This window comes from Acomys minous (genome assembly GCF_964271855.1).
Source record: "Acomys minous genome assembly, chromosome: 8".
Lineage (NCBI taxonomy): Eukaryota > Metazoa > Chordata > Mammalia > Rodentia > Muridae > Acomys > Acomys minous.
Genome location: NC_140489.1, coordinates 62,026,093 through 62,045,494, shown reverse-complemented (window position 1 = coordinate 62,045,494; position 19,402 = coordinate 62,026,093). Strand labels below are relative to the sequence as shown.

Genomic DNA, 19,402 nt, shown 5'->3' with positions numbered 1-19,402 from the left:
TTTCATGTTCTCCTTATTCTTACATGCATGTGCAGATTGTACGTACTAATTCTGTTGTGCAAGGTTACTTCAGAGAAAACACAACTGCTACAATGAATGGTACTTTTGAATTTCTACAAGTTTTATGTAACAAAACTATTCCTTTTGAAATGGATTTATAACCTCTCTGGCTTGGTGAGAAGATGTTTATTAGGGTGGTATATCAAAGTTTATGCCCAACTATCAATTTTGTGGTTAGCAGTCTTGTGTGGATGTGGTTGGAGGATTTTTCTGAATGCAAAGGACCGTGTTCTAGTGCTAGCGCTTGCTCACCTGTGGGAGACATTTGAGTATACATGATGGCTTATACCTCATGGTCCCATCCTGGAACCATGACTCCTGGGTGGCCCGCAATATACGGCTCTTTGTGATACTTCAGGGGAATAAACGTTGGTACTTTTTATTTAAGTGAGAGCAGTATTGATTGTTTTCTTTTTTTCATCAAGTAAGTCTTTGCTGAGGGCCCACTGTGTGGTTCGATGCCCTACATGTGGCTGAGCAAGACCACTTGCATCCTGTGTGCTTCAGAAACAGTAGCCATCTCTTTTCTTCCTACAAAGAGGTTATCTGATTTCACTTTTTAAATAAAGTTTAAAGATACAGTGAGAAAACTTAGTTTAGATCATTAGTCATGCCTTTTTATTCAACATATAAATTAGGGAATCAAAATATCCAACAACTCAATGATTCACTAGCCCAGGATAGAAGATTTAAGATAGAGCTAAAAATCACAGTTCAGAACCTTGGGTCATAAATATTATGGCTGCTAGGTGTGGCTGTATGCAGGAGAAGGAGACACATAGTGTTTGAGGGCATTCTATGAAACAGCAAGATCCTGTCTCCAAAATTACCACCACAGACAGCAACAACAGAACAACAACAACAAAAAAGATAACCCAACAAGTCACGCAATCTCCTCTCTGTGGTTTGGGCTGTACCCTTGACAGGTTTTTTATTATAAACTCTGCATTGTGCAAATTCCATGCTGTATAAAACTTACCGTGGGAAACATTTTTAAAAATATATTTATTTATTTATTATTATATATACAGTGCTCTGACTGCATGTACACCTGCAGACCAGAAGAGGGCGTCAGATCACATTATAGATGGTTGTGAGCCACCATGTAGTTGCTGGGAACTGAACTCAGGACCTCTGGAAGAGCAGCCAGTGCTCTTAACCTCTGAGCCATCTCTCCAGCCCCTACAATAGTCTTAAGGATATTTCATTACATGGATATATTTTTGGCAAAGGCAAACCCCTGCAAAACAGTGTGTGTGGTGGTGCCTGGCTGTGAGCTCGGCTACTTGGAGTTGAGAGAGGAAGCTCATGGATCCTAAGACCTCAAGAGTAGTAAGACCCTGTGTCCAAAAAGTGGAACAAAACCCTCAGACAACTCAAATACATCATTCATTTGAGCAATATTTTTGAATGCATTCTGTAGTCAAGCTCTGAGTAAAGTGGAGATTGGCTGGGAGGAAGTGGGGTGACCTTTACACTTAGAAATGCACAGTTTAGTTTTACAAACAGGCAGACCTATAATCAAAATGGTAGAAAGTATTTTAAGTATTGAGTTAGTAACATGGGAGGGTTAGAGGCCTATTTCTGGACAGCAGAATTCAATGTGGACTGTGTCCAGGAGAACTGGAGCAGGCCAAGGATGACAACAGAGGGCCCTGGAAGTGAAGAATTCTCAGTGCAATCTGAAAAGTGCTTTCTTACCATCACTTACAAAGTCAGAGCATAGCTCTATACTTTTAGTGTAGTAGTATGTTGGTATTTAGCTGTGCTGTGGGGAGGGGAAATGGAGTTCTCAAAACTGATGAGATGGCTGCATGAGGCACAGCAGTGCCTCTGCGCTCAGCTCACTGTCCCTTGAATCCGGTGTGCTGCTGGGCACATGCTAGGGGCTCACATGACTAAGTAACTGAGGCTGATGTGGAGCTGGCAGAGAGGGTGCAAAGGTCAAGAGGATCACTAGATTGCTGACGTGTGCCCCTCCCTCCACCTCTGGAAAACAAGATAGAATGTTGAAGGAATGAAGAAGAACATTTGAGAAGGTTAACTCCAGATCCGGGGTTTAATCACTGAGTATATGGTCTTAGCCATGATCACCGATGGAACCTTAAAGCCAAAAGTAACCCTTCCTTAACCTACTTGACCCGCCTGCATGTACCACCAGCTTAAAATTTTCCTTCTATACGCAGTTTGGTGTAGGGGGCTAGGGTGGGGGCTGAGGGTGGGCCTTGAGGTGGGGATAATGGCTAGGCCTAAAACTTATCAGTTACTGAGAGCCTTTTTTAGTGTTCTTTAAAGTGTATTCTCGGAGACAGCAACATCAATGCCGTCTGTGAATTTGTTAAAATGCCATTTCAGGATTTCAATTCAGACCTATAAATTTGGGGAACTTGGGAATAGACAGTACAGACATCCTAAGCGAACAAGCTTTCAAGAGGGATTTCTGGAATTTTGGGACACACTCTTTGGGCAATGAAGATTTTTCAGGTTAGGAATTAATATAAAATATGGTTATAAATAAAACTACAGATGGAAGATATAATTAATAGACTAATCCTCAGCACAGTGTGGGATAAAGGGAATGAGAGAGGACAAGGCACTCTGATGTCCCAGTTGCTCGAACGACTTTGGTGTTGCTAAAGTCTGAATATTAATTGAGCACCTCTTAAGCAGAGGACATGCAAGGCATTGGGGATATAAAGTCAACAACATGAAGAATTTTGAGAGTTAAATATAACTCAATGGAGGATCATCCAGGCTTGGAAATGACAAAAAAACATGTCTCCCTAAATGAAGTAGTATGTGAAAACAGCTAAAACAGTAAAGGAAGGAAGTGATGGTATTCTAGAGGCTGGAGAGATGGCTCAGTGGGATAGAGTACCTGACCGGCAAGCTTGAGGACCTGAGTTTGAATCCACAGCCCCCATATAAGAACTGGGCATGACTTTGCAACCCCAAAACTCCAGCTTTGGGTGGCAGTGTGAATCAGAGGTAAGTGCATCTCTGAGAAGTCAGAGGCTAGCCCAACTAGCCAGAACAGTGAATTTCCTGTTCAGTGAGATACCCTGTCTAAGGAAATGAGGCAGAAAATGATGGAGGACAACACCTAAGGTCCTGTTCTGGCTTCTACATGGGAGCACATAGGCAAGCACAGCCATGTCCATGCAACATACATACACACACACACACACACACACACACACACACACACACACACACACACACACCATAAAACCAGTATTCTGAAAGAAGTATAAAGAATATATTGGTAAGAGAAAATTTACACATAGGTTAGTTAAGAGGCCAAGAGTAATAATAATACACATCTGTGGCTGTAATCTGAGTACATGGGAAGCTGAGGCACTGTGGGTAGTTATAACATTTTTATTTCAATTAGAGCTTTTCCTGATATGCTACACAAAACTTCTTTAAAAAACAAAAAAACAAACAAACAAACAAACAAAACCCTACAGAATGGAGAATTCCAGGTGGTATCCTAGCTGACAGTAACTGGGCTATATAGTTCATCATTATTTCCTATCTTTAAGCTAAAGCTCCTGTCTGCACAAGATCTGCACAAGAGCAAGCAAGTTAAAATTCCAGCATGTTCATGAATAGGCATACCATCGTGGAGGTCAAATGACTATTGAGGAGAGGGACTAGTAAGGCTCCAGAACTGGAAGAGATTGCCTGCTGATGCCTTCTGGAGGAGAGAGAATCATTTTTCTTTCCGGGTGTGGCCACTAACAAGCTGTCCATGGCTCTGTGGATAACCCCACACCATGTGCATATGGGCAGTACTAACTGGGCTCAATGGGTTATTAAAACAATAAAACAGAAGGCATGAATTGGGAGGGAGATGTGTTGGGGTGGTGTGGTAGAGTTGGAGGAAAGGAGTGGAGGGCAGATAGAATCAAGATATATTGTATAGCTAGAATTTTAAAATACTTAAAATCTATAACTTATCGATAATATTAGATATGCTCAAAATACTTCTAACTTCTCAAATAATATTAATCTCTCGAGACAGTCATGCGTTCTCTCTAATCTGTGTTCTTCAATGAGGACATGTACTAGGTTAAAAAGTAAGACTAGAATTTCAGTGGCACGATGTGCCTTGATTAAGACATTTAACCTCTCCAAGATCCATTATTGGTATATAAAACGCGACTCGCCATCCTCGTCTTCTCATGCACATTTCTGCAACAAGAAGACGTGACGATTACATAAGAAAATACAAAAATATGTGTGAGAATCAGTTGATGAAATATTTATTATGCAAACATGGTGTTGGAGTGGTGCGAGATACCAGGAATGCAAAAATGTGCAAAGGCTTTCATCTCTATCGTGTGGATGGAGGGACGGCAAAGAGGAAAAGAAAACCACTGGCTTAGATACGTTATAAGCCATGGACAGAGCTCCAGATACCAAGTACCACAAGACTATTAGGCTGACTAAGGCAGCCTGACTTGAAAGGGAAAAGGAGACTTAGGAGAGAAAGGAACGTTTGAGCTACCTGAAATGATGTATACATTGTAGCAAATGAGGGGGTGTGGAGGAAAGGGGCAGAGGAGGAGAGCCTGTAGCTGTTAGACAGCGAGTGTGCAGAGGGTGTACATCAAAGAATGCTATGAATCATTTGGCACTGAAGAAGCACACAGAGATGGTTCCCGACTTGGGAAGGATTCCCAAGAGAGATTTTAGAAGATACCTCATTATTCCTGCCTGTGTAAGGCTTTCCTTGCATCTTGAGGAAATTGAACAGTGCTTGTTGGAAACTGGGGGTGGGGGTAGGGGAGATATAGCTAAGGGTTGTGTCTTATATTGAAGGGAACACGTGTCACGCCCTCATCACACTAGACGCCAGCATAACATGTCTTTCCAACCATGCACAAGTTGTTCATACACAATGGCTTGGATGAAATGGCGAGAGGCAAAAAGTGGGAAGGGAAAGATGAGGAAAAGACATGCCTCCTGGGTAGTGTGAAAACGCAGACAAAGACGCGCACACAACATCCCCCAAAGAGAACTGGTATTGACAAGTGAAAAGAAATGAATCACTAGTTAAAATATTGCTTGATTAAAGACCAGGTTTGTTTCCCTAAATTAATTAAGCAATAAGATTCGCTGAGTGGCTTTAAACACCTGAGAGGAGATGTAATCACCCTGGGTTTCAGTGCGTCTCGGGTGATCTTCTGGGTTTCTACTGAGCAATAGGCTGCACGTTTCTATCCAATCAAAAACAGTTGTGCTCAGTCAATGCCTATCCCCTGCCATCCCGCCTCCAACAACACACAAAGAGCATTTTGAATTTCTGATTAATGAGTAGTTTTGGAACCTGCTTACATAAAATATTTTCCATGGACTTTCCACTCGTCATAGAAATAAATACCATGTCTTACCTGTCCCAGTATTGAAATTATCCTTACCAATGGGCCAAATCACTAGACATCCCCAATAAACCATCCATCTTTGCTTCATTTCTACTCCTCCTGAGTCTTACTCTATGCCAATGTAGTACATAGCTGCTCAGTGTTTGATTCAGATGCTTTTAGCTCTTTCTAGGGTTATTACAAGTATTATTAAAGTGCAACATGTGGACAAAAAAGCAAAAACAGCCAGGTTCAGTGTTGTGTGCCTATCTCCCCAGCTACCCAGGAGAATAAAGCAAAGGAAGATCACTAGAGCCCAGCACATTGTTAAAAATAGCACTTTGAGTGTTAAAACATACAGAAAACACAAGACAAGAGAAACATAATTACTTGGTACCGCAGGATTATATTCTTTGAATATATGTAAATTCATTAAATGTAGAGACTTAGGCAGTTTTCTAGTAATGTTCTAACCCCATCCATACCAGGGGCTGACAAGCAGCAAATCAGAAAAGATTGAAAGTCTACTCTGCAGGGAGGTATGACATCAATGTTAACAGTAAAGTCCCCTGTCTACAGGGCAGGAGTATTGCTGGGTGCTAGAGACGGGTAAAGTGCTAACAAACCTTGAGAAAGCACCTAAGATAGACCTAATTGATAAGCGCTCTTTCTTCCACTGGTGAAATGTATTACTTCAAGACACATTAAAGTATTTAAATGTGGGTCCATCTGTCCCAAGGGGGAGAGAAAGGGAGGGAGGGTGGGAGGGAGAAAAACAGAGAGAGCATGAGAATCCAAATGTCTAGGTTATATAGTGAAGATTCTTTGGGGGAGGGGAAGCCCTCCGTGGACTGGGAAGTTCAGGGCAGAGGGCAGGGTATGCCAGCCATGCCCTGTGCATCTACCGAGTGAGGGATGCTGGGAGAACCTGGTTAAAAAGGCGCCTCAGCTGCTTGTCCCGGGTCTGAAACCGAACACCAGTCAAACACATCGAAGCATGCGGAGCAGAAACATTTTAAAATTACTTCCTTTGATCTCCCATCTTCTTCCTCAAAGGATTCGAGTCAGTTTCAAAATTATTGGTAACAAGACAAGAAAGCTTCACTAAGATAAGTTGGGCAAAAATAAAGTAATTGTAAGAAAATTTAGAAGTGAATATTTTATGCGTACCCTCAAGAATGGCCGGGGTTTGTCTCTAAGATTCCACTCTCCGAAGGAAAAAAATAAAATAAAATTTCACTTCATTATCAATGCATAGTCTTATAAATAATAAATATCAGTTTGAAGCAAGCTCTTAGTCACTAAGACTGGACAGAAATTTCTCCTTGTCATTTGAATGTGAAATGTCTGTGGCATGGCTTCAAACGTGTGGTGCCCAGGTGGTGGCGCTGTTTTGGGAAGTTGAGGAAATTTTGAGACCTGGAGGCCTGATGAGGAGAGACGGGGTCATTGAGGAAGGGCCTCGTATTCACTGATAGTTCTGTACTGATCCCCTGCTTCCTGGGCCAGTGTCCACTTCACGTCCCCCGAGCCATGGAGTCATTCCTCCACGTTTTCTCTTGCCATGAGTGAGTGAAGTTCTGTGAGCCGCTGGTCGAAAACAAATCTAAGTCACAGCAATGAGAAGGCCCCTAACATGCTTCCCTATGGGTCCTTCTGTTGCTTGTTTTACAGCATAGGATTCAAGCCCAAGCCCTCGCACTTACTACAGAAGTGTTCTGTCGCCGAGAATACCGCCAACCCCTCTCCTATTGCTCTTTAACTGAAAGCAAGGTATCTGTGTCACATCTCTGGAAGAGAACCTACGCTCTTAAGGCGGGGTTTGGATGCAAGCTGTGCGATAATGTCTAAAGATACAGGTGTAGCTGTGAAAGTGACTGAAAGCCTGCGTGCAGGTGCGGCGCCCTTTGAACAGGGTCAGCTCCCTGGAGACAAGGTCCTCTTGCGAGATCTTTTGCTACCAAAATTCTGTTAGAGACTGGGCAACAGAGCGCTGTTTTCACATATGACTCCTGTCCTAACTCAAAGATAAATATTTCTTATTAAACATCTGAAAACTAGCGATACTTAAAGTTGGGTGGACCTGCGCGCCTTTAATCCCAGCACTCGGGAGGCAGAGGCAGGCAGATGTCTGTGAGTTTGAGGCCAGCCTGGCCTACAAAGGGAGTCCAGGACAGCCAAGGCTACACAGAGAAACCCTGTCTCGAAAAACCGAAAAAAAAAAAAAGAAAGAAAGAAAATAAAAAGTAGGGTGGACTTCTTTACTAAGCGTGAGCTCCCAAAGCCACACCTGCATGCAGATAGCCGGCCTGGATCCTGAATCCATCAGTGCACACAGTAAAGAAAGCTCATTTCTAAAGAGAACAGGCCGTGTCTCTTGCTTTGTCTTCAGAGGTATAGTTTTCTTCCTCCGTTCTCCCAAATTTCTAATAGTTTTCACAAAGTTTTTTAGTTCAGTGATTTCTTGAACATTTGGTTAAGAGTTTGACTTCCTCCCACCCATGTAGAAGTCTATGTGGGCATTTCTAAGTATATGAATTATGTCTGTTATTTCAGTGACAGGTGTTGGTGAACAGGTGGTCTATGAGGAATGAAGACCAATTATCAACAAGTTTCTATCCTTGATTTTACTTTTTAAATATATTTTCATGTCTGTGTATGAGTATATATATGTTATATATAAAACATTTGTATATGTGTCTGTATACATATATATGTATATATATAGAGAGAGAGACAGACAGACAGAGAGAAACAGAGACAGAGACAGAGACAGACAAACAGGAAGACAGACACACAGATAGACAGATGGGGAGGGAAGGAGGGAAATGCTGCTGGAAAGAACTCCATATTCTTTCTATTTATTAATAGCAAAGTCAGGCTCATTTTCTCCCAAGGAAGTTGGTCGTGACTTTTCATTCAAAATAGTAAATTAGTGTCCACACTTTAATATGTTTAGAGTGGAAAGGAATTCTATATGCAATTGTGCCTATTAGGGTCCATGCCTGGAAAGCTAAATTTTATTCTTTAAGTCATTATGAATGGGCCGGAAGCCACTTTACATCCCTCTTCTGTGCTTACATTCTTTATGGAGTGGAGGCTAGTGGGAAACTCCAAGCTATTATTAGTGTTTTCCTTCAGTAAAACACTTAAATTATATTTTTGTAAGTTTTTTTTTTTTTTTTTTTTTTTTTTGGGTTTTTTTTTGGTTTTTTCGAGACAGGGTTTCTCTGTGTACCCTTGGCTGTCCTGGACTCACTTTGTAGACCAGGCTGGCCTCGAACTCACAGTGATCCGCCTGCCTCTGCCTCCCAAGTGCTGGGATTAAAGGCGTGCGCCACCACGCCCGGCTCAAGTTTTTTTTTTTTTTTTTTTTTTTACCACTTTCTTTTGTGTCCTTTTTAAAAATCAGGGACAAATTTCCCTGCTCAAATAATGTGAACAGTGAATACTTAGTGAATATTTGGGAAAAGAGTTGATATACTAAAGATACTTGGAAACTTAGATCATTTAATAAATCTTTTAGTACAGGTAGGTGTTTTTAGATATTTGTTGGTATGAACCATTAAGTATAAAAAAGGTGTGTGTATATGTATAAAATAAATATATAATACATATACATACACATATAATACTTATCTTAAAGTAGAAAAGCAATGGTTATTTTAGTATTATCTTCTCCTTAACCTATAATCACTATAATTTAATGATTTCTTAATTTGGTTGTCTGTTTTAATCAAAATTCCTTAGTGGTCCAAGCGAAGACCTCATATATTCACACACACCTCCCATTGATTTCACTTGGGTGAAACTTTATTGTTTAAGCAAAGTTTAAGTTGAAATGTTGAGTTAATGATGCCCACTTTAAATACCAAAGGCTGAATGCATTTGTGTATTAAACACTTAGCCAGTCAGATAGAATTCCCATCAGGATTCAAGAGAAGAGTCATTCCTGAAACTATGCTAACCTCACAAATGCGTATTGCCATTCTATCTATGGGGGAAAACATACAAAATCAACCTGATAGTATTTTATTATTATTATTATTAAATGATGTCTTGGCATCCTTTTTAACAGTAAAATGGGCAGAGTGGAATGGGTGAGCACGAAGATGGGAAATCGTTCTGGCAATCAGCTATAGTTATTAAACACAAACTTAGGAATAATGCCAAAGGAACATGTGTACATTTCTCAATGGCCTTGCCTCCTCTCTCTGCCTTAGTCACTGTTCTATTGCTGTGCATAGATGCCACTGCCAAGGCAACTCTTATGAAAGAAAGTGTTTTATTGAGGCTTGCTTAGTTTCAGAGGTTTAGTCCCTTGTCATCTTGGCAGGGGAGCATGGCCACAGGCACGATGAGCATGGGGTTGGAGAAGTAAGCGAGAGCGACATTGTGATCTGCAGTCAGTGAGAGGGAACTGGGGCTTTTGAGACTTCAAAGCCCACTCAGGTGACATACTTCCCCTAAAAAGGCCACACCCTCTAATCCTTTCAAACAGTGCCACTCCCTGGTGACCACGAGTTCTAGCATATGGGCCTCAGAGGCCATTGTTATTCAAAGCTCCATATAACTATCAACTAAACACAATCCTGGTTCTACAATTGTCCAGCAAAAACTGGACTTTGAGTTAGAAGACTTTTTATTCCCACGATTAAACTTTTAAACCGCTTAAAATGGAAATATCATATTTAGAACAGAATGTTCAACTCTCAAGTCCTGGGGATAAAACAATGAAAAAGCCTTTGCTTGGTAGACATGACCACATACCCAGTTAGGTCCCTAGCACTGAAAAACAAACACAACTACTTTCTGTTTGTATTGCCAACCAATTCAACATAGGTATATGACAATTTAAAGAAAGACGATGTAAAGGAAAACGTACAAGATATGGTCACTTTGTTGTACTTTCATACAACATATTTGAATTTGTTTTATAACTCTTTTACAGAGAACATAACATATTCTTAGATTAGAAGGAAGAGTCTTGAGATTGTTTAGGAATCTAAGAGAAAGGTGAGGGGAATAGTTCATACAGTGCTCTCTGCACAAGAATGAGCACCCAAGTTCAGAATCCAGATACCATAGAAGAAGGCAAGTGTGAATTATGCATGCTTGTAACCCCAGCACTAGGGAGGCAGACATGGGAGGCCTCTTCTGGCTTACTGGTCAGACAGTCTAACTGAATTAGTGAGCCTCAGGTCAATGAGGGTTTACAGGGAGGAAAAAGGGGAGGAAATGTTGTGATTGATTATATTATAGTCTTAAAAATTAAAATAAATAATTACAAATATAAGAATTTGCTCTTGTAGATTCCATGTATTGATATTCACCACTTTATAAATGAAAGTAGAGATACTTAAAAGATGTTTGTTAGTTGCTAAATTAAAACTACATATTTTGTATCAGCATAACTAGACATCTTTAGTGAAAAATAACTATTTTCGAAAAATTTTAAAAAATAGTAAGAAGAGAGAAGAGGCAGGAAATTGCCCCTCAGGAACAATAACTAAGATATGATTGACCACTTGCATCAATGCATGTGTCCTCATATGCATGTACACCCTCACACACATGTGCATTGCTCCCATCATGCAATATATAATTAAGGAGATTATATACTGAGTCAGTATAATAACCTTGATAATTACAATAAAATTTTGTGACAAAGGTCTTTCCAAAAGAGTATTCATGTGCTCATAGGAATGGAATCCTTCATAAAATTTCTTGCCATTTAATCATACTATCAGTTGCCTTTTTCTATTTAATAAGAGAAACTCATGTATTTTTTTCCCTAAAAAGTAAAGAAAAAAAACCTGGTTGTGAATTCAGCTGATGGAATTGGCATGTGCTTCAAGGGCATAAAGAGCTGCTAACTGGTTCTGTGGTGCCACTGCAGCGCAGTCACAAAATGAGGCCTTTCTGTCTACTGCACCGTAGCTGACACTTTGCTTGGAATATGTTCCCTCTTCAGCAAATCTTTTGCAAAGCATATATCTTTGAAAATAATATAAAGAGAAGAAAATCCTAATGTCTTACATGCCCACAAGGTTTTCTACAATAGTGAGCATACAAAATTGTAGACATTTCAGAATGTTTTGTAAGAATCATCAAAGAAATTTAGTAATCAATTTCTGATTTGCTACAAAGTTATTTATTTGATTTCACTAAATTTGGAGGAAAAAAGTCTAAGGTTTCCCCATAAACTTATAAATTAACACATAGCCAATATTATCAGGCATAAATGCCTTTTAAAAAAATCTTTCTTGTTTTCTGTATTAGAACTTGATGATATATATATATATTATAAATATATATATATTAAACATTGGTGCTAACTCTACACCAAAGAACCAAAATATGTTACCAAAGCATTTACAAATTACTTGTGAAATGATTTCACAAATGCGATATCAAAACATACATAACCTTAGCCATGAAGAAGAGTATGTCTTGAAGATATTCGAAGTATTTCCATGAGGTTCATCGCATGTTCAGGTCTCCCGTGTGGACCAATGGCTCAGAGCTGTGTTCAGAAGTGACAGATAGCTTTCTCTAAGATCCTGGCTAGTGGTACTAATAGGAAGGAAAGGTTTGGAAGGCCTAGTAAAAGCCAGTGGGAAACTTTCCATGGTTCAAAGCCTTTTATGATCCTGCATATATTCTATATCTATTTCAAGTCTATTCATTAATAATTCTCTTGTTCATAAAGTTCTTTTAATTTTTATGTAGAAAAAAATGGCTGAAAGGAATATGAAGGTGCCTAATCAACTGAGCATTAAGTATATGCAATCAGTTTAAATAAAAAAATTCATCCTTAAAATACACCAAAGGAAAAACAAAATAATAAAAAGCTAACTCACTAACTTCCTGCAACGTGCAAGTTAGAATTACTGTGAGATTTCACTTTAGCTCCATCAGAATGGCTAAGATTAAGAAAATCCCTCCATGGCTTCTGCTTCAGTTCCTGCCTTGAGGGTCCTGTCCTGAGTTCCTGTTCTGGTTCCCCATGACGATGGACTGTAACTTGTAAACTGAAATGAACACTCTGGACCCCAGCAACTTTCTTTGGGTTGTGGTGTTTGTCACAGCAACCCAAACCTAACTGGGAGAAGACCTGGGAGAGTAAGAAAAGGACACATTTTAAGATCAGCATGAAGCTTTAAATACATGATCACCTCCCTACCTAATTTCCTCTCCTTAGGGAGGTGTGTCTTCACTGATGCTCAAGTTTTCAGATCTCCTGTTCTCTTCCTTTCTTTTCTCCAAGATGACAGCTGAGCAAATAGAGGTTTCCATGACCTTGTGACTGACCCTTGAATGCAGTGGATAAACAGGTTTGAGTACAGGCTAGCTGGAGGCTCAGGCAAGTTGGACAGCTGTGGCCATTTCACTTTTCGTTATCTCTTGGCTTGGTCCGGCCCTAGGGGAATTCTTGCTGACTAAGCCCCATCTCAGCCCTCATTGGTCCTACCAGTTCTCTAAGAAGCCTGGTGTTACATGCTGGACTCCCTGCCTCCCTGTCCTTAGGTCCACCGTGCCTTTGTTACCATGGAAACACCTCTGTCCAGTTTAGCCATTAAACTTTCAGAGATCTTGGGAGTTTTTTTTTTCTGGGAGAAGAGTAGGTAACAGAGTATCGAAGGCAACCTTAATCATATGCTTCCATCTGCGCTCACTGCTGCTTGCTGCAGGTGCACCACGTAAGGCAAGCTCCTTCTGTAACTCCTAGCGGGAGCTGGAGTGAGGATTCCATGCTGCTTGCCTCTGCCTCAGCCTGCCTCACATGCCTGCTCTCAAGAACTTGGACCAAAAAAGAAGAGGAAATAGGTTGAAGCATCTGCCCCTGGTGTCTTTCCTTGGCTCATGTTCTCCAGGCCCACTTACACAAAGGACTGGTTGCTGGCTTCTTTCTCCCTTGGCTTTTAAATATTCCTCTGGAACCTACTCTCCAAATTTAGTGGGTGGTATCTCACTTTTACCCAACTTTATTGATAAGATATTGGAAGGGGAAGTAAATGGTTGCCATAATTTGGGATGCATTTCTTAGTGGTCATATACTTATTTAGTCTTCACTATTCACAGACTTACCTTTAAAATCTTGGTGGTTTAATTACCCTCTTATGGTGGTTGATTTGTCATGGCTGAATATTTTGATTAGGAATTTAGATTTCTCAAGTATACTGGAAAGAAACACCTTGCTACCCACAATGTGGTCCATGGGCCAAAAGCATTGACAACACTTGTCAGAAATGCAGAATTGCACCCTCCTCCCCAAGTATTAGTTAGTACCTCCATTTTTGTAGACTCTCCAGCTGTGCCTACATCTTTATTGAGTGTGAAAAGCATTGTCCTAGGCCACGGTACCTGCTGACGTTTGTGTGTGCATCGGCTCTGCATACCACTGGCATCTAGTGAACACGTACTAATCGGTTCCTCAATCAAGAAGCTTTATAATTATGCAAAAACAAGTGCAGCAAAATAGACAGTTCCAGATCTCATTTTCCCACTCCCAGATCCACCTTAAACTTGTTTGACATATCTATTAAGATGAAGTGTATGGTATGCATTTTCTTGAAAAGCAATCTGACATAGAGAGACAAGAACAGAGCATTAATAAAATTCCCCAGCTAATCACACTCCCAGCTGAAGTCACTACTTCGTGAGCACTAATGGGGAGTTTGCCCTCTTTGAGTTTGACAAAACTGTAGTATTTCTCTTAGGGGTGGTTTGGAGGTGGGAGGACAAAGTCACAGTTTTCATCCTGCACTTTCATTTTCTGATCACAGTGTTTTAGAAGAATCTAGGCTTTTACTTATTCACCAGGCTTTCAATAGAGAATCACATTAATCCTTTTAAGCTCCTTATTCTAATGATTTATTTTGTTGAAAACCATAGTGATCCTCCTTTGAATTTTAATGATTGCTGGCTATTCAAGGATTCATTGTTTTGACTTCCTGTCCTTACCTTTGTTTCCTGCATGTCTGTGGGGAACACCTGTCTAATACTGGGTCTGCCACTGGTTCTCACTGGCTTACCAGAGTCACTCAAGCCTATCTCTGAGTGTTAGGATGCAATGCTAGCTACTCACCCATGACAATGAATGTAGGATATATGTCTGCAGAGATAGGCAGGTCGACAGCAGAGGGACAGATGAACGAATGAGTCATTTTCCGGTGAAAATAATGTTGTGGATGTGTTGTTAGCATATGTTGTCATTGTTGAAAATCTAGATGATAATTTAATAATAAACCCTGAGGTGTGACATCTAGGAAATGTAAATGAGAAAGCAACTCAGATTTTGAAAGTACCCTTGTTTTTTTTGTTTTGTTTTGTTTTGTTTTGTTTTGTTTTTTTTTTTTTACCCCACATCTGGGACTATGAAAACTTCAGCCAATCACTGAGCCTCCATTTCTTAGCCCGTGAAGGGATGGTTGAGCTCTTTTTCAAGGACATGGTCATGGTTTCTGTTTAGCGAGGGTTAGTACATGGCAAAAGCCATGATGTGACTCAGGAGTGAGCACAGCAACTGCATGTTGTGCCTTCAGAATCTAGGAAGTGGCTGTGCCACAGCCTCGACTTCCTACTTTGTGCCCCCCCCCCCACACCCCCGCAATGTAACCACACAGAGGAGTTTCCCTTCTCTTTTTACAGGTATTCACCTAGGAACATCATGGGGTTTTCAAGAATATATTATCCTAACACGAGATTTTTAACAACTACACTGTATTTATGCATAATACATTTCTGTGCCTTATCTTCAGGCTTCTGGACTTTGATTCAGAATACCAGGAGCTCTGGGATTGGCTGATTGACATGGAGTCCCTTGTGATGGACAGCCACGACCTGATGATGTCAGAGGAACAGCAGCAGCATCTTTACAAGGTTAGAGCTACCCTTCCTGCTTTTACTTTGCTGTGGGAGATCTGATTAGCCTGACGGGCCTCTCTCTCAGGGTATCTTTGTGTTCACCGTATGTATCATAGTGCCTATTAGAATTCCCTCCTCTATCCCAAACTCATTTCCATCCCTAGTGTGCTGACAGGCTGCACCGACATCATAATTGCAAGAAAGTTCCCTTTATCACATTCTGTTGTGGTGTAATTCTAAAGAAGGACAAAGCTTTCTCTTTGAGATGAATAGCAATAAATGAAACTGCATTAATACAAAGACGGAAACAGAATGAAAGATAGACTGGGCTGGTGCTTTGACCGGAGCACTCAGGTGGATTTGGTCCACCCCTCAGATCATCTGAGAGTAGAAAGAAATGTGCCTTCATTTGGACTTGTTACCAAAGTATAGAGCTCACGCCATTTGAGGTACGTTTGTGACCCATGCAGCATTACTGTCATTGAGTGTGTGCGTTTTCAGGTGGTTGAAGAATTCATATTGATTTCAGGCAATCCATCTGATAATCATCAATATCACCCCCATGCCTGCCAGATCCCCCTTAAGCTAGAGTGTTTTACCAATCCTACTTAACATAGTCGTAGAAGTCCCTTCCAATACAATCATGGTTTTTTGCTTTTTTTTTTTTCAAACTGGAGGAAAAATAGTCTGTAAGCCTCGTAGTCCCTGAAAAGGCTGTGGGGGAAGGAAGAGGGGTGTTCCACAGAAATATCAGGCAGCAGTAAATCTTCCTCATTTAAGCAATTTTTATTGGAGTAATTCTGACAGTTGTCATCCTTGAATTGCTTTGAGCATATGGCATATTTCAAAGAGCAGATTGTGAATCATAAAAAATAAAATTAATAACTATCCACAGGATCAGCAACAGTATGATGGCAAGAAACAACTACCCTCTAGCTTTTAAAAACCCTTACAGAATAAGAAGTACATGCAAGGTCAAATAAAAGTTATCTCCTTCCCTGGTACCGTTTTAGGTAAGCCTTCTTTAATAAGGTACTTTAACTTTGGCCTCCTCTATGGAGAGAGACACAGACTTTAATGGAGTGTGATTGACATTAATTATTGTCCCTTGGGACCTGTCTTAGTTAAGAAAAGATATAGGCTCCCTATGGAGTCAGCAAATGGGGACATTTCACTCTCTGAAGAACTCGGTAGAGTCTTGGAGACTTGCATTGACTTTTCCGTTTCCTGTAGGATAGCTGTCCATACAACCCAAAATATTTCCTGACATAGCCTTGTTTGAGTAAGACTTTCCAACTCATGTAACTAAAGCTAGGCTATCTTACATCTCACGTCAGGATCGGAAATTACATAGGAAAAATGCTTACAAACCTATATACTTCAGTGCTAGAAAAATATTTTACTTCTAAGCCATTAGCTCAGAACTTATTGCAGTCACGTTGCCAAATAACATTTCTTTTCTTCTTGATGCGTTTTGTATTTTGCATATAAGCCACTATTTTTCTGAAACAGTGCTGTTCTTTGTCAGAATCACAGCCATATAATTTACATCACAATTAATAGGAAATCACTGAATGAAAAAAACAGTTGTCTTTTTCTTGTGGTTTCCTCGTCAGTGCTCCGCCTGAGAATTCCCATTCTGGCCCTCGGAGGGTGATTATTCCACCCACTCAGGATGTCTAGGTTAGAGTATTTTTCCAAACATTTTCCACACTGTGTTGTTGTCATCTGTGACTCATCCTGTCACTGTGCTTCTGCTTTTAGGTGTTCAACATAGGCAAATCTTCTCTTTATGTTTGGTTTGTAAAGAAAATAGAATCAAGAAACCAAGGGAAAAAACACTACGGGCCTGCAGGGTTTTGATGTGAGCCCCGGGTAGTCTCAGAGGTCTGGAAACTTCCAAAATAACCTGAGGATATGGAGCTAGGAATCCTGTAGAAGTGTGGCTTTTATGTTGGAAAAACTGACTGAGGAGAGTTAGTTTGAAATCTTGCCCAAGACTCCCTAGGGCTTTCCAGGTCAGGTCAGCATTTTCAATTCTCCCTTTCTCTGTTCTAATCTGTTTTTAGGGGACTCCACTATCCTGGTGGCTTATTAGAGGAGACATTATAGCCCGTTAATCAGAGAGACTCCTGAAGGATTGGAGCTCTTTAATTGCTCCCAGGCCATTTTTAGGCTTTAAAATGCCATGAGACCATCTTGATCAATTTTAACTTCATATTGGCTTCTACCACCTCTGCCTATCAATGCTTTATCAAATTTCTTATTAAAAGCACCAATGGGGGGAGTTTGTGAGACCGCACCTCCCACTACAGAGGGTTTACTCCTGAGGCGCTGTGACAATGTAAGATGACGTGAGCTCACTTCAGGCAATTTCTAAACTATCATACTTATCTTCACTTCCTTTTATATTTTTTTTACAGTGTGTGTGTGTGTGTGTGTGTGTGTGTGTGTGTGTACATGTACCACTTTGCACACGTGGAGGTCAGAGGACAATTGATGGGAGTTAGTTCTTACTTTCTACCCTGTGGGAGCCAGGGGTCAAACTCAGGAACTCAAGCTTGGCACTACCCATCTCTATCGGCTGTGCTACCTTGCTGGCCATTTTTACTTGTTGAAAGCCTTAACATCTAGCTGAGTGATGATTGTGGCACATGCCTTTAATTCCAGCACTTGGGATGCAGAGGCAGGCAGATTTCTGTGAGTGTGAGGCCAGCCTGGTCTATAAGAGCAAGTTCCAGCACAGCCACGGTTGCACAAAGAAACCCTATCTCAAAAACAAAAACAAAAAACAAAAAAGTACTAACATTAAGAGAAATTGTTTCATACTTGTAATACATAAACACACATACACACACACACACACACACACACACACACACACACATACACACACACACACACAGCAAGCATGAGAGCACATGCCTAATGCATGCCTATAATCGCAGCCCCAGCTAGGAGAGTAACTTCAAGGAAGAGTGTTTGGTGGCATGTATGAGGCCCTGGGTTCAAACCCCTAAACAACAATGGCAAATGGAAATGAAGCTCTATGTGGCGTATTGAAGGAGATAACTATGAAATTTCTAAAACAACTCTTGAGTTAAGTGAAGGTAACAACTAAAGTAAGCATAGGCAAGGGAGCCATTGTCCCTGCTACCACTGTACCTGGGGACTTTGTCCCTCCACCCCTGAGTAGCTCTATTCCATCACCCTACCCTTCCCTGGCAGATGGTTGTGTCCAATTCATGCATTTGTCTGGCTCCAGGGTCCACACTGGAAATGTCAGTTTAGAGAGAACCTAGACTTTCTAGCACTTAGAAAGTGAAGTTCATTTGGCGCTTTCCACACTAGCTGCTGTTTTCCTCATCGGCTTCTATGGTTTGGTCTCTGCTAGAAAATCACCCACCCCGCCCTTAACTCCCAGATGTGGAAGCGTTCATTCCATTCAGCCCACCTCCTGAGTGGGGGCACTCCTTGTTGTACGCTGTTTACCCAAGGCCAGCCAAGTCCAAAGGAACATACACAGGGAAAGAATGGGCTTCCACAGGCAAAAGAGACATTGATGCAAGGTGACATCGTTTGGAAGCCTCAGCACAGCCATGAAGTATAAAGCACACTTTCTGTTCAGGCCATTTCCTGTTTTCAGATTGTAAGACACTTAAGACTCTTTCTATTAATTTTAAACTGCATCATCTTGAGAGCAACTCAATTCTTATTAAACATTAACCATTTACTAAATTACATTTTCTCTCCCGTTTTGAGATGACAAGACGTACTTCCAGAGTTTCCCCTGCCCCACCTCTGAATAAGAGTTCTATTTTCTAATAAACGCTGGCAGTGTCTTCAGCCTAGAAAATACAAACAGCATCCCGCCTTGCTTTTTTCTTCCTCAGTCTGAGAGTTGCCTATAGGGAGAAATGGCTCCCGCCCTCTCTGCTTCTTTCTCTTCGTTCTTTCTACCTTCCTAAGTAGGACAATTTAATTTGTCAAAAGTAACCACCGTGATTTCGAAAAGTTCAGCTTCTATTTGGACTAGAGTTACGGAGCCAGAATCCTTAATCGTGAGGAGCTGTCACTCCAATGGTCTGCTTGTGCATTAACTA

General features: G+C 40.8%; 1 protein-coding gene across 3 annotated transcripts in view; it reads left to right on the top strand.

The window, feature by feature from the left end:
• The window catches only part of AKAP6 (A-kinase anchoring protein 6), a 450,197-nt gene that overhangs the window by 317,165 nt on the left and 113,630 nt on the right, over nucleotides 1-19,402 (top strand). For all 3 annotated transcript variants that reach the window (XM_084791783.1, XM_084791781.1, XM_084791782.1), the window contains one exon: nucleotides 15,194-15,314. In XM_084791783.1, coding sequence (XP_084647909.1) covers nucleotides 15,194-15,314 — 121 coding nt within the window. The remainder of the gene's footprint in view (nucleotides 1-15,193; nucleotides 15,315-19,402) is intronic.